The sequence below is a fragment of the Eriocheir sinensis genome, chromosome 70 (assembly GCF_024679095.1).
Source record: "Eriocheir sinensis breed Jianghai 21 chromosome 70, ASM2467909v1, whole genome shotgun sequence".
Classification (NCBI taxonomy): Eukaryota; Metazoa; Arthropoda; class Malacostraca; order Decapoda; family Varunidae; genus Eriocheir; species Eriocheir sinensis.
In genome coordinates, this window is record NC_066578.1 from 827,342 (window position 1) to 842,440 (window position 15,099).

The 15,099-nt window shown below is 42.5% G+C and overlaps 1 protein-coding gene across 1 annotated transcript; it reads right to left on the reverse strand.

Annotated features, from left to right (window-relative positions):
• Positions 1-1,084: 1,084 nt before the first annotated feature.
• LOC126988699 (trichohyalin-like) lies at positions 1,085-12,313 on the reverse strand. Its single transcript, XM_050847056.1, has 2 exons — positions 1,742-12,313; positions 1,085-1,657 (listed from the first exon to the last, which is right to left on the reverse strand). Exon 1 carries the CDS (start codon positions 8,206-8,208, stop codon positions 7,294-7,296), a length of 915 nt encoding a protein of 304 aa, XP_050703013.1. The 5' UTR covers positions 8,209-12,313; the 3' UTR covers positions 1,085-1,657; positions 1,742-7,293.
• Between the last annotated feature and the right edge of the window lie 2,786 nt (positions 12,314-15,099).

A 15,099-nucleotide genomic window follows, 5' to 3' on the forward strand; every position in this document is an offset into this window, starting at 1 on the left:
GTGCCGGTACCTTGAAAGAACAAGTCATTGCATTAACACATCTCTTACAAACCAGGTAGTGGTGTCCACCATGCTGGGAGGAGGACAGCGCTAAGTGACGGCACCCGCCTCTGTGTGTGTGTGTGTGTCCTGACGTCCACCGCTGGTGCTGAAGTGAGGGTCTGAGGTGGGCAGCACAGGGCCAGAAGACAGCCCCCGACTCTGTGTGTGTGTGTCCTGACGTCCACCGCTGGTGCTGAAGTGAGGGTCTGAGGTGGGCAGCACAGGGCCAGAAGACAGCACCCGACTCTGTGTGTGTGTGTGTCCTGACGTCCACCGCTGGTGCTGAAGTGAGGGTCTGAGGTGGGCAGCACAGGGCCAGAAGACAGCACCCGACTCTGTGTGTGTGTGTCCTGACGTCCACCGCTGGTGCTGGTGCTGAAGTGAGGGTCTGAGGTGGGCAGCACAGGGCCAGAAGACATCACCTGACTCTCTGTGTGTGTGTCCTGACGTCCACTGCTGGTGCTGAAGTGAGGGTCTGAGGTGGGCAGCACAGGGCCAGAAGACAGCACCTGACTCTGTGTGTGTGTGTCCTGACGTCCACCGCTGGTGCTGGTGCTGAAGTGAGGGTCTGAGACACTTGCTGTGCTCAGCACTCACTGTCCTTGCTCCTTGGTGCATCCTTTCCTTCACCTGCTTGCTTGGTCCCTGAGTAGCGGTGAGGAAGACTTGCTGCCCCCTCGGCTGCAAGGCCGGGCAGCAGCCTGAGTGGCCAGGAGCAGCAGAGCAGACTGCCACTGGTGTGAGGATCAGGGGCGATCAGAAGAACCACCACCACCACCACCCTGCTGCTGCTGCCTTCTCCAGCCATAAGGAAAGGGAAAGTTTGAGTGGAAGGACTGTGAGGCAGTTTGGGACTGAGAGCAAGTTCATCAGACACAGCCTTGCACACACTGCTGAGGGAAAGCATGAGTATCAGGAGTGTGAGGAAAGACTCCCTGGGAAGGGTGACCTCAACAAAAGCACCCACGCACTCGGGTGAAAGAAATCATGAATCTCAAGGTTGTAGGAAAAGATTGGGTGGGAAGGATCACCAACACACACCCTTACACACACTGGAGGAAAAAAACATGGATGTGAAGTTTGTGGGAAAAGTTTCCATCTGAAGGGTGACCTCAAGAGACACACCCTTACACACACTGGTGAAAGAAAACATAAATGTGAAGTTTGTGGGAAAAGATTCACTCTGAAGGGTAACCTCAAGACACACACCCTTACACACACTGGTGAAAGGAACCATAAATGTGAAGTTTGTGGGAAAAGATTCACTCTGAAAGGTGACCTCAAGAAACACATCCTTACACACACTGGTGAAAGGAACCATAAATGTGAAGTTTGTGGGAAAAGATTTAATCGGAAGGATAGCCTCCAGACACACACCCTTACACACACTGGTGAAAGAAACCATAACTGTGAAGTTTGTGGGAAAAGCTTCACTCTGAAAGGTGACCTCAAGAAACACACCCTTACACACACTGGTGAAAGGAACCATAAATGTGAAGTTTGTGGGAAAAGCTTCACTCTGAAAGGTGACCTCAAGAAACACACCCTTACACACACTGGTGAAAGGAACCATAAATGTGAAGTTTGTGGGAAAAGCTTCACTCAGAAGGGTCACCTCCAGACACACACCTTTACACACACTGGTGAAAGGAACCATAAATGTGAAGTTTGTGGGAAAAGATTCACTCAGAAGGGTCACCTCCAGACACACACCCTTACACACACTGGTGAAAGGAACCATAAATGTGAAGTTTGTGGGAAAAGATTTAATCGGATGGATAGCCTCCAGACACACACCCTTACACACACTGGTGAAAGGAACCATAAATGTGAAGTTTGTGGGAAAAGATTCACTCATAAGGGTAGCCTCCAGACACACACCCTTACACACACTGGTGAAAAAAACCATGAGTGTGAAGTTTGTGGGAAAAGATTCCTTGTGAAGTCATGGCTGAAGAGACATGGCATAAGACACTGTGGCCACAAAGGGTTCCAGTGTGATGCTTGTGGCAAGCGATTTATGACAAGAGGTGAGATTGCGAGACACGTGAAGATTCACCTCTGAGGTGTTGTGTTGTGCTGCTGTGTGTGGGAGAGAGCAGGTGCTGGATGGGGCCTTGTCTTGCATGGAGAACAGAACACAGGGCCCCGATAGGGAATCAAAGGCAGGTTGCAGAGTGTCTGCAATTTTGAAAATTCAAGAAGAAAGTGTGTGTGTGTGTGTGTGTGTGTGTGTGTGTGTGTGTGTGTGTGTGTGTTTACCTACTTGTAATTTTACAAGGCCTGGGCTTATGCTCGTGTGGTCCTGTCTCCATATCTGTATTTGTCCAGCTTTTCCTTAAAGTTGTGCACAATCTTTGCTGATACTACATCCTCACTTAGTCTGTTCCAAACCTCTATGTTTCTTTGCAGGAAGCTGTATTTTTTTACGTCTCAAGCATCTTCCTTTTCTCAATTTATTACTGTGTCCTCGTGTGTTGCTGGTGTTTCTTCCTTCTCTTCGTAGCAACTCCACATTATCTGCTTCTTCCATTTTATTCCACAATTTGTAAATTAGTATTAGGTCTCCCCTTTCTCTTCTTTGTTCCAGTGTTGGCAGGTCCATTTCCTTTAACCTTTCTTCATATGACAATCCCTCCAGTTCTGGAACCATCTTTGTTGCCATCCTTTGTATTCTTTCTATTTTTTTCTCGTGTTTCTTCTCATGCGGAGACCACACAGTTTCTGCATATTCCAACTTTGGTCTAATCATAGTGGTAATCATCTTTTTCATCATATCTTTATCCATGTAGTGGAATGCTATTCCTATATATCTCACCATTCTATACATATCTCAGAATATCATATTTACATGACTCTCTGACTGTTGATTATTTTGTATTATCACTCCCAGATCTCTCTTCTTGAACTTTTAATATTTCTCCATCTCCCATTCTACATGTCCATTTTGGTCTCCCTTCACTCTTTCCCATTTCCATTACATGACATTTCTTCACATTGAATTTCGTCTCCCATTTCTTACTCCAGTCCCAAATCTTATTCACGTCCTCTTGCAGAATTTCAGTCTTTACTATTTCTTATGTGTCTCAGCAGTTTTGCATCGTCTGCAAACAAGCTCATGTAACTCTTTACTTTCTTCGGCATGTCATTTATATATACTAGGAAAAGTATTGGTGACAGTACTGATCCATGGGGCACTTCACTATCTACATTTCTCCGTTCCGATTTCATGTCCTTTACCACTGTTCTCATTTCTCTTCCCTTTAAGTAACTTTACAACCAGTTTTTCATTTTCCCTTTCAGTCCTCCTCTATTTTCCAGCTTCCATAATAGTCTTGCATGTGGATTTTTGTTGAAAACCTTCTTCAAGTCCAAATACATGCAACCTACCCACCCGTCCCTCTCCTGTGTTATGTCCGTCACTCTCGAGTAAAAGCTCAATAAGTTAGTTACACATGAACGCCCTTGTCTAAAGCCATACTTTTTTTTCTGTAATTATATTGTTTTACATTTGTTTGTGTGTGTGTGTGTGTGTGTGTGTGTGTTACTTGCACCCACACCAGGGGCTGGTGGCCTGGTTTGCCTGACACCATGCTAGGTGTGGAGCTCCTCCCCAGGCACTGTTGGCAAAGTGTTCTGGGTCTGGGTGTGCCTGGCAAGGGCCATTACTTGAAATGTTTGGGCCAGACACGGGAAGGTTTTGTTCCTCTCCATCCCACACTTCTTTTTACATTTGTTTCCCATGATTGTTGTCTCCTTGGCTGTGTCTTCTGGGGTGGAAGTGTTGCCCTGCCCTTCAGCCTGTTCATACATGGCTGTCTGTCTATAGTTTCTTCCATGAATAAGACAAAGTCGGCAGGAGCACATGTGTGTGCCGGCATGTTCTTCACATCAGCATTTCACATTCCAAGTCCCCGCGCTGAGTCACGTGGTGTGTTCGTGCGTCTGGCACAAGGAGACTCTAATATAGCCTCCTTGGTCTGGCAGCAACCCGGCCATTTAGTGGGTATCAGACTCCTTATATATGTATATTTTTATTACAAAAAACAGGTGATGTCACTTCTGACTTTGTGAGCTCTCATGTTTATCCATTTCCCTATGTTTCATGGAGGCATAACTTGCATTATTACGTTCACTTTGACTGGGGCCAGAGCTGTTGTGAGTGTCTGTTAAGCTGGAAACTCCCTCCTTTGTGTGAATCATAAGCCACAGAAATGTTACCAGTGTATTTACCTAGTTGTATTTATCTACTTGTAATTTTACAGGGCCTGGGCTTACGCTCGTGTGGTCCCGTCTCCGTATCTATAATTATCCAACTTTTCCTTGAAACTTTGCACACTCTTCGCCGATACTATTTCTTCACTTAGTCTGTTCCAAACCTCTATATTTCTTTGTGGGAAGCTATATTTCTTTATGTCTCTTGAGCATCTTCCCTTCCTCAACTTTTTACTATGTCCTCTAGTATTCCTGCTGGAAGGTTCTTCTCTTAGCAATTTCTCGTTATCTACTTCTTCCATGTTACTCAATAGCCTATATATTTGTATTAGGTCTCCTCTTTCTCTTCTTTGTTCTAGTGTTGGCAAGTCCATTTCCTTTAGTCTCTCTTCATATGTCAGTCCCTCCAGTTCTGGAACCATTTTTGTTGCCATCCTCTGTATTCTTTCTAGTTTTATTATGTGTTTCTTCATATATGGAGACCACACTGTTTCTGCGTATTCTAGTTTAGGTCTGATCATAGTAGTTATTAATTTTCCATCATTTCTTTGTCCATGTAGTGGAATGCTATGCCTATATTTCTCACCATGTTATATGTATCACCAAAGATCTGATTTATATGACTTCCTGGTTGCATATAATCTTGCATTATTACTCCCAGGTCTCTCTCTTCATTTACTTTCTTTAATATTTCACAATCTCCCATTTTATATGTCCATTTTGGTCTTTCTACACTTTTTCCCATTTCCATAACATGACATTTCTTCACGTTGAATTTCATCTCCCATTTCTGACTCCATTTCCAAATCTTGTTTAGGTCTTCTTGCAGCTCCTTGCAGTCTTCACTGTTTCTAATATGTCTTTGCAGTTTAGCATCATCCGCGAACAGGCTCATGTAGCTGTTTATTCCCTCTGGCATATCATTAATATAGACTAGGAAGAGTACTGGTGCTAAAACCGACCCCTGGGGCACTCCACTTTCCACCGTTCTCCATTCCAATCTAGTGTCCTTAACCACGGTTCTCATCTCTCTTCCTCTTAAGTAGCTTTCCATCCAGCACTCCATTTTCCCTCTCAATCCTCCTTTATTTTCTAGTTTCCACAGCAGTCTTGAATGTGGAACTTTGTCAAATGCCTTCATTAAGTCTAGGTAAGTGCAATCCACCCATCCGTCTCTCTCCTGTAATTTGTCCGTCACTCTTGAGTAAAAGCTCAGCAAGTTTGTCACACATGAGCGGCCTTTCCTAAACCCATATTGATTGTTTGTGATTAGATTATGTTCTTGAAATCTCATCCATTGTTCTTTTATTAATTTCTCACATATTTTGCATACTACACTGGTCAGAGACACCGGTCTGTAATTTAGGGGTTCTTCCTTTTCTCCACTTTTGTATATAGGTACCACTTCTGCCCTCTTCCACTCCCTAGGCACTGTGCCCGTTTTAATTGAGCACCTAATGATGTCATATATCGGGCCAACTAGCTCATTTCTGCATTCTTTAAGTATAAAACCTGAAACTCCATCCGGTCCCACGGCCTTCCCTTCTTCCTATTCCCCCAATAGTTTTTTTATCTCCTCTTTATCTATTTTGACCTCTTCCATATATACATCTAAGTTGTTTTCTTGTGGTTCATTAAATAATGATTCTTTGGTAAACGCTTGCTGGAATTTTTTGTTAAATAATTCCGCCATGCCTTTGGGATCCTCGATCTCTACATTCTCTTCCGTCAGTCTTTCAATTGTTTCTCTTGATTTAATTTTTCCATTTATAAATCTATAAAATAGTTTAGGTTGTTCTTTACACTTTTCCACAATATCCTTTTCGTATCGTTTCTCTTCTTCCTTTCTCACTTTCACGTACTCATTTCTCGTTGCCTTCAAGTCTTCTCCGTTTCTTTGATTTCTGTTTCTTTTTAATCTTGACCACACTTTGTCTCTTTTCTTTTGCCTCTGCACATCTTGCATTAAACCAGTCCTTTTTAGCCCTCTCCCTCGGTCTGCATTTTGGTACGAACTTCATAACACCTGTGTTGTACGCCCTCATGAAAATATCATATTTTCCTTGAACTTCGCTTGTACTCATTAACTCTTTCCAATCCATTTCACCAAAAAACTTCTTGAGGTTTTCCACCCCTGCTTTCCTATAGTTTAATCTATCGCTTCTATAAGTCTCGTCTTGTTCCCTTCCTCCCTCCTCCATTTCCATCTCTATGAGCACGTGATCACTTTTTCCCAGGGGGCAATCATACCTCAATTCATCCTTCACGTGAATTTCTCTTGTCAACACCAAATCCAGTCTTGCTGGTTCATCATCTCTTCTATATCTAGTGCTTTCCTTTGTATCATCAAATTTTCCATCATTAAATTCAAGAATCTATTCCCCCATGCCACATCACTACCATTGCTCTCAAACCTCTCCCAGTCAACCTCTTTGCAATTGAAATCGCCAACTAGTATTACTCCTTTGTTTGCCTTAAGTAATCTCCTCAAACTCTGTATGGTGTCATCAGTCATGTTTTCATAATCTTCTTTACTCCATGATGTAGTTTTTGGTGGTACATATGTTACTGCAATCGTCATCCTTTCTCTGTTCTTGTTTTCCAAGCTTACACTCACTATCTCTGTTTTTCCCTCTCCATATTCTATTGATTTTACTAATAACTCTTTCTTTATCATTATCACCACTCCTCCTCTGCCTTTGCCCATTCTATCCTTCCTCCACACATTGTATCTTCCATCTAACTCAATTTGGATGTTTTCTTTTAGTTTAGTTTCAGTTAGGCAAACTATCATGGGATCCCTCTCTCTTAGATAATCTTGCAGCTCTATTTTACTTGAGATCAACCCATCTACGTTTGTGTACATTATTCTTATTCCCCTCTCTGTATCTTTCTTATCTAGTTTTCGCTCCCCTTTCTCTTCTCCCTTATGAACCATTTCTTGATTCGATCCCCCGAAATTCTCCAAAAAAATGCTTCTTTTTCTTCCTCAGATCTTGCGTTATTTTTTACTTTTGTCTCTGCCAGTAATTCATTCTATTTCATCCTTTCTTCTTCATTTCTATTTTTCTTTATATATATATCCTTACATCCTTCCGTTTTTTTTAGTTTAGTTGTTCTAGATAGTATGTCTTCGGCTGCCATTTGTGATTTTAGTTTTAACTTAACTGGTCTAGTTTTCCCTTCAATAAATGGACCCATTCTATAAATCTCGTCTACTTCCTCCTCGATACTCTGCCTTTCTGCATCATTTAGGTTCTTGAGCAGGTCTTTGACTGATTTCAGTTCCTCTTTATCCCTTTTTGGTTTATATGTTATATTCTTTTCTTTCATCCCAAAAATAATAACACTTCTTTTTTTGTCTGCTACTTCTCTCACTAATTCTTCATTTTTCTTTAAGGCCTTGACAACCTCTTTCTCCACGTCTTCTTTATCCTCTTTCATTTGCTGTTCTATTACTTCTCTTAGGCTTACATTTGCTTTTTCATTCTCCACTCTCCACGTCTTCACCTCTTCTCTAACTCTTTGTTCTTCTTTGTTTACCAGTTCCTTCAGGTTTTCATTTTCCTTTCTTACCACTCCCAAACCTTCCTTCATTGATCTTTCGTACTTTGCTGCTTTTTCCTTTAGCTCCTCATTTTCCTTAATCAATTTCTTCTCATTTTGCTCTAGTCGTTTTATCCTATTTCTCAGGTCGCTGTGGAATACTCTATTCTGCTCTTCTTCCTCATCCCTTCTCTTTACCATGCTGATCCATTTATCCAGTTTTCTTTCCATCAGCAGCACTCTCTTGTATAATGTCGTCTCATTTCTCGCAAAACCAGAGAACTCAGCTGAAGTGCCTCCAGCCTCGTACTCACTTTCCTCCCCGCTGTTGTTGTCTCCTCCTCCTGCTCTTCCTCTTCTGCTTCTTGGCGTGATCCATCCCTGATCTACCTCCTTCTCACTCATCGCACTAAACTGCACCAGTGGAGACCCACCGAACCAACATTAGCGCAGCCCAGGCCTCTGCAACACTACACCAGGTATATTTCCTCCTGTGTGTGTGTGTGTGTGTGTGTGTGTGTGTGTGTGTGTGAATATATACAGAGATCAGCACACCCTTTGCCCACACCACCTCAGCCCTCTTCGGCACGCTCCACAAGTCCTGCACCCACACATTCCCGTCACCTCCTCGTTTGATGCCAGCCTCACAGTATCATCTGCAAACAGACCTGCTGCTTGTTTGCCAATGAATGCAACTAGTACAACTGGCAGATGTGACCCATCCATGAGTAAGGATTGTGGGTGTACAAAATTAAGTATAGTTCTGTGTTTCCAGCTCAATATTTCTCCTGCATCACTCTGGTAATGAATTTGGCATCAGTAACTCCTCAGTACAAAAATAAAGTAAATGTCCCTCTTCCTGCCTCAGTGTTCCTCCTTTGTCACCAAGTGTTGCTGCAGCATGTCACTGTATCTCTTTGTGTATAGAGAATTGCCATAAGTGTTGCAGGTACCAGGCACCTGTGATACAGCAACAAATGTCTGATCTTCCTGACGTCAGAGTGTGCTCAGGTCAGCCACCATTTACTACCACAGGTATAGATTGATTTGGTCCATTCTGCACCAAAAGAGGGAGATCAGAAGTTAAACGGTATGGTGTAATCCTTTCGTGCCTTACAGTGAGGGCAGTGCACACTGAAATAGCTGAATCTTTGTCCACAACTTCATTCATTAATGCTCTCAGAAGGGTTATAGCTGGAAGAGGCCAGGGTAGATACATTCATTGTGACAGAGGCACTAACCTTATGGGGGCCCAAAGGGAATCAGGCGAAGCCATGAATGATTGGAACCAGTCCTGTATACATGGTGGTACCCTCTTGTTAAAGAACATTGATTGGAAGGTTAATCCACATCATGCATCTCACTTTGGCGGTGTGTGGGAAAGGCAGATTAGGACTGTGAGGAAGGTGTTGAATGGAGTCATGAAGGAACAAGCCCTGACTGATGAAGCTCTGAGTACATTAATGTGTGAAGGAAGCGGTTATCAGCAGCCGTCCCTGTCCAATATTTCTGGTGATTGTAATGATCCAAAGCCCTCAACGCCTAACCATCTCCTTACACTGAGAGACGGACCTCATGATGTTGGTGAAATGACATCAAAGGACATGTATTGTAAGAAAAGGTGGCGCCATATTCAGTATCTAGCTGATTTATTTTGGAAGAGGAGGAAACACGCATATTTGCTTACACTGCAGGAAAGACAAAAATGGCATGCAAAGGGTAGGAGTCTATCTGTAGGTAATATTGTGTTGCTGGTAAATGAAAGTGGTCCAAAGTGCCAGTGGCCATTAAGTCTGTCCATAAGGTTAGATTAAGTCAGGATGGATTGATCCGCAGTGTAACTCAAATGTGGAAGCTCTTCTGGACAGACCTGTGTCATGTGTGAGGATGATAATATTTAGGCTGTGGGGATACACTTACAGAGGGTGGCAGAAGAGAAAGGAATGTATGAGACTGGTGTCTATAAATGTGAATGGTTTAGGTGGTGAGGAAAAGAGGAGAGTGATGATTGAAAATTTTGTAAATGGTAGAGTGGATGTGTTGGGAGTGAGTGAAACACATATTCGAGGAACTGGTGTGAGTGATGGTAGAGAGGGTACGTGGGAGGGTGTGCCTGGGGGGGTTGTATGGACGGGGATAGATGAGAAGTATAGAGGCAGGAGTAAGGAAGGATGTGCTATTGTGATGTCTGAAAGAGTGTGGAATGGTGTGACTGATTATGGTTGGAAGGGATCAAGAATTGTGTGGGTGAAAGGAAAAGTAGGTTTAGAAAAGTATGCATGGGTGTGTATTTATGCACCAGTAAATGTAAAAGTAAAAAAGGACTGAGAGAAAGGGAAGCTTTTTGGGAGGAAGTGAATGCATGTTTGAAGAGTTTTGAGAAAGAAAGGAAACTTATTATGATGGGAGACATGAATGCTAAAGTGGGTGATGAATGTGTGATGGATGTGGTAGGAAAATGGGGGATACCTGGGAAGAATGAAAATGGAGAGTGCCTGGTGGATGTCTGTGCTGAGAGGGGAATGTTCCTAGCGAACACCTTCTTTCAGCACAAGAATATCCACCTATACACATGGAGGAGGGGAGAAGATAATGAGCAAAAAGGATTGATTGATTATGTGGCAGTAGATGAAAGGCTTAGAAAATAAATTTGTGACGCGAAGGTAGTAAGAGGAATGTTCAATGGATCTGACCATCTTGCAGTGCTGGCAAAGTTAAAGATGAAAGAAAAGTGGGTGTTTGAAAAGAAAGGTGAAGTAAAAAAGGAAATATTGAAGATAGAAAAGTTACAGGAAAAAGAAATAAAAGATGAGTATAAATGTGAAATGGCAGAAGCTTTAAGTGAAAAATGTGAAAGTGTAAAAGATAATACAAATATTGAAAAAGTTTTTGGAACATTTAAAGAAATAATGGTAACTACAACAAAAAAAGTGTTAGGGATGAAAGTGGTGAGAGATGGAAAAAGAAAAGGAAATTCAAGGTGGACAGAAGAGATAAGGAGTATAGTAAAGGAGAAAAGGGAACTTTTTAAGAAAACTCAAGAAAAAATGTGTCTGAACAAGTAAAAAGGGAAAGGAAAAAGAAATATAGAGAATGCAAAATGAAACTAAAACAAGCAATAAAAGAAAGTAAGAAGAGAGTTGATGAAGACTGGAAAAAGACTAAGTGAAAAATATAAAGGGAACAGGAAATCATATTGGAAAGAAGTAAAAAACGAAAGAAATGCAGAAAATATCTCCTCAGGTAAAATAAATGAAGTTATGGATGAGAATGGAAAGATGTTGAAAGACGGGGAAGCTGTGAAAGAGAGATGGAGAGAATATTTCAAAAACTTAATGAAATTTGAGGGTGGACGTCCAGCAGCTGTAACAGCAGCAGTTTTGAGTAGAGGTAGAGGAGGAGTATATAAAGAAAGAAGTATAACATATGAAGGAGTAAATCAGGCAATAAAAAGATTAAAAAATGGAAAGGCAGCAGGAACTGATGGAATCACAGCAGAAATGTTGAAGTGTGGAGGAGATGTAGTTGTTAAATGGATGGTCAAGATATGTGAAGTAGCATGGGGGGGGGGGGGGGGGGGTCAGCAGACTTGACGAAAGCCAACATTGTCCCAGTTTACAAGGGGAAAGGCAGGAGAGGGGAATGTGGGAGCTATAGAGATATAAGTCTGCTGAGTATTCCCGGAAAGGTATATGGAAAAGTCTTAATAGAGAGGGTGCAAAGACTTACAGAAGAGAAAATCAGTGAAGAACAAGGAAACATGGACTAGCAGGCAGCAGAAAGCCTGTTGGCTCATTACTAGGCTGCCTGCGTTCAGTGATTTAATCAATCCGTTTGCCATAGGAGTGGCTTGCAGGGAAAGATTAAAGCGCTTGTGTACCTACTCTTGGGAACGTTCAGTTCACTCCCGATGCAGCAAAGTGGCGATCAGTGCATTTCTTGAAGGAGTTGATGGTCTCTGCGCTAACCACTTCTGCAGGAAGGCTGTTCCAGTGGTGAACAACTCTATTCGAGAAATAACTCCTGCCGATGTTGGTATTGCATTGCTTTGCTTGAATTGATTTTCTGTTGTTTCTTGTTCTCAGGTTAGTTTGTAGCGTGAAGAGTTTGGAAGGAGTTCAGGAAGGGAAGGGGATGTGGATCAGATATTTGCCTTCAGGATGGTAGTAGAAAAAATATTAGCAAAAGGGAAGAAACTATACGCTGCCTTCATGGATTTGGAAAAAGCTTATGACAGAGTCGATTGGATTGCATTGTGAGATGTTTTAAAGATTTATGGTGTGGGAGGAAAACTGCTTAGTGCAATAAAGTCTTTCTATGAGGATGCATCTGCATGTGTCAAAATTACTGGAGAAACAAGTGAACATTTTGAGATAAAAGTGAGCTTAAGACAAGGGTGCGTCATGTCACCATGGTTATTCAATATTTATATGGATGGTGTTATTAGAGAAATTACGGGCAAAGTTGAAGAAGTTGGAGTAAGACTGTTCGATGAGGGAAGGAAGTGGGTACTGAATTGATACTGTTTGCTGATGACACGGTGCTCATTGCAGAAAATGAAAGTGACCTACAGAATTTGGTAAGTGTTTTGATAGTGTCTGGAACAGGAGAAAGCTGAAAGTAAATGTCAACAAAAGTAAAGTGATGGCTTGTGAGCGAAGTAGAAGTGAGGGTGTAGAGTTTATATGCCCATATAGAGTGGGAATTAAATGTGAAAAAGAATGCAAAATAATTTTGAATGGTGAAGAAATGGAGGAGGTCAATGAGTTTAAGTACCTTGGATCAGCTATGTGTAAGTATGGTGGTACGGAGGGAGAGATAAGAGAAAGGGCATTGCAAGGAAGAAGGGTGGTAGGGTCTTTGGGATGAATCATGAATGGCAGAAGTGTGAGCATGGAGGTAAAGAGGGATTTGAGAAATACAATAATAGTACCAACCTTCACATATGCAAGTGAAATGTGGGTCTGGAATGAAAGTCAGAGGTCTAGAGTGCAGGCAGTGGAAATGTGTTATTTGATGAGTGCTTGTGGTGTGAGTAGAATGGATGGAATGAGTAATGAAAGTGTATACGAGCGCTTTGGAATGTGTCACAGGGGTGAAGGGAAGAAGTGTGGAGTGGTGGAAGAAGTGAAGCGACAGACTTTAAAGTGGTTTGGCCACATGGAGCGAATGGAAGAGAGTAAGATAACCAGAAGGGTGTATGTGAGTGAGATAGTGGGAGGGAATGCTAGAGGACGACCTCCAGTGAAATGGAGGGATAGGGTGCAAGAGTACGTTTGGGAGAGGGGGGAAAGATCTTTGAGAAACTTGGAGCAGGCAAGGAGGGAGTGTCTGGATAGAGAAAGTTGGAAGCTCTTCTGCCGTGACCATCCCCTGGTGGGAGCTCCTAGGAGCAGGCGTCAATGAAATGATGATGATGATGGATACTATTGGGATGTAAGCAAGTGTTGTTGTGTCTCAGATGTTGTTGTACTACCTATCTGTCCCTCATGCACCTTATATATGCTGGAAGCTACGTGAGGTGGAGTTGGAGACTGCCAAGTTTTGAATCGTCAGGAGGACTCAAAGGGGAGGGTGTAAGCGCCAGAGCATTTCAGATTTGGCGCCTGAACGAGGCATTGTGTACTGTACAATGTACAATTACAATGTTTACATGACTCATTTATTACATTTATAGATTTATAGTTTTAGATGGTGTATGGTGGCTTGAATGGGGGTTACTTTTGTGGTTTTGTGCCATGGTAGGTTTTGTTTGTGTATTTTGTGTGGTGTGATGGCAGCGAAGTGGTGACGTAGGCGGCAGGGATGGCGGTGTTCACTGAGGTCACCCGAGGCTTGTGGTCAGCACGTTTGGCCGCCACGTTCCTGGACGTGACGGTGAGCCTGTACCGTGGTTATACGTGCCTGTTAGTGCGTCTTTGAAAGGACTGGGAGCCAGCCTTGGTAACCCAGGAGCCTGCTCATTGAGGTCTAGGACAAGACATAATCTTTGTATGTTTCAGTTCAAACCAATGCCATTGTGATATATATCGTTGCTGCGTCATTTACAGACTGGCATTACGTCATATGTTCACACACACACACAAACACACAAACAAACAAAGAAACAATTAAGTTGTCTTCAGTTTCTTCTTTTTTAATCTATATTCTAACAACAACTTGAAAGGTTACACTATAGTTACTGCCCAAACCTGCTGGGGGAGGGGGGGGTACAGGGAATGGGGTGGCTTGTTTTAACTTACTCTCTTGTGCAGTAAAGGTTTCAATAAGTGGCTTGTAATAACTTAAAATCAACTTAACCCTCTCATGCACTATAAGTTTGAATAAGTTGTCTTTCCTGTGCCTCTTTGCAGCCTCCCTGCTCTGGGCAGCTTTTTTCTACGCGCCAAAATATTTTGTTTCTCTGTCAGTTCCCCCCCAAGACTGCACTCACCCTTTAAATATTATATCAGTGGCTTTGTTATTAGTACACTAACACATTAATAACATTTAGTGACAATATAAGTATTTCAAAATAACATTTTTGTTCCCATTCAGGCCATGGGCATGAAAATGCACTAGGGCCCCAAACATACATGCCACTGGCAGGAAAGTGTGTGAGAGGGTTAATATTCACTAAAGTGGAAATGCAAAGTCTTGGTGGCATTTGACAGAATACAATTTCACTTAGGCCCAAGGACAGACCACCACCTAGTTTGGAATTAATGTCTGTGTAAAGGCCCAGACACACTTGCCCCCGAGCACTGTCAGGAACACTGCTCTGGACACAGCAGAAACAAATTTGTGAAGGCAATACCAACACTTTGCAATGCCTGATGACACTGGTCGGGACAAATACTACAACACAAATCCTCACCCGCCAATATTGTTATGAGCACCGCTGGAGACACGTGTCTGTGTACCAGAAGGCAGCAGTGAGCATGTCATAGTATTTGCCTGGACCAGTGTCATCAGCCGTTGCTTTGACAGTGTTGGCAGCATGTTCAGGAAGGTGTGTCTGATATGCTGGCAACGTGTTGGGAGCAAGGTTTCCGACAATGTTTGGGGACAAGTGTGTCGGGACCTTAAATCTATGTGTTGTGAGCCCCTTTCCTCATGTAAATCTGTGTAAATCTATGTAATGTAAAACCCTTTCCCCACACCAGGCTAGGGCAGAGTCTACACTGTGGAAACTTATAAAAAATATACTATACACAATTTTTAACATTATATACAACAATTACTTACATAGGCAATCATAGCACATTGCTCACTCATATGTAGAGAGAGAGAGAAGAAAAGATGAGAAAAAGATGA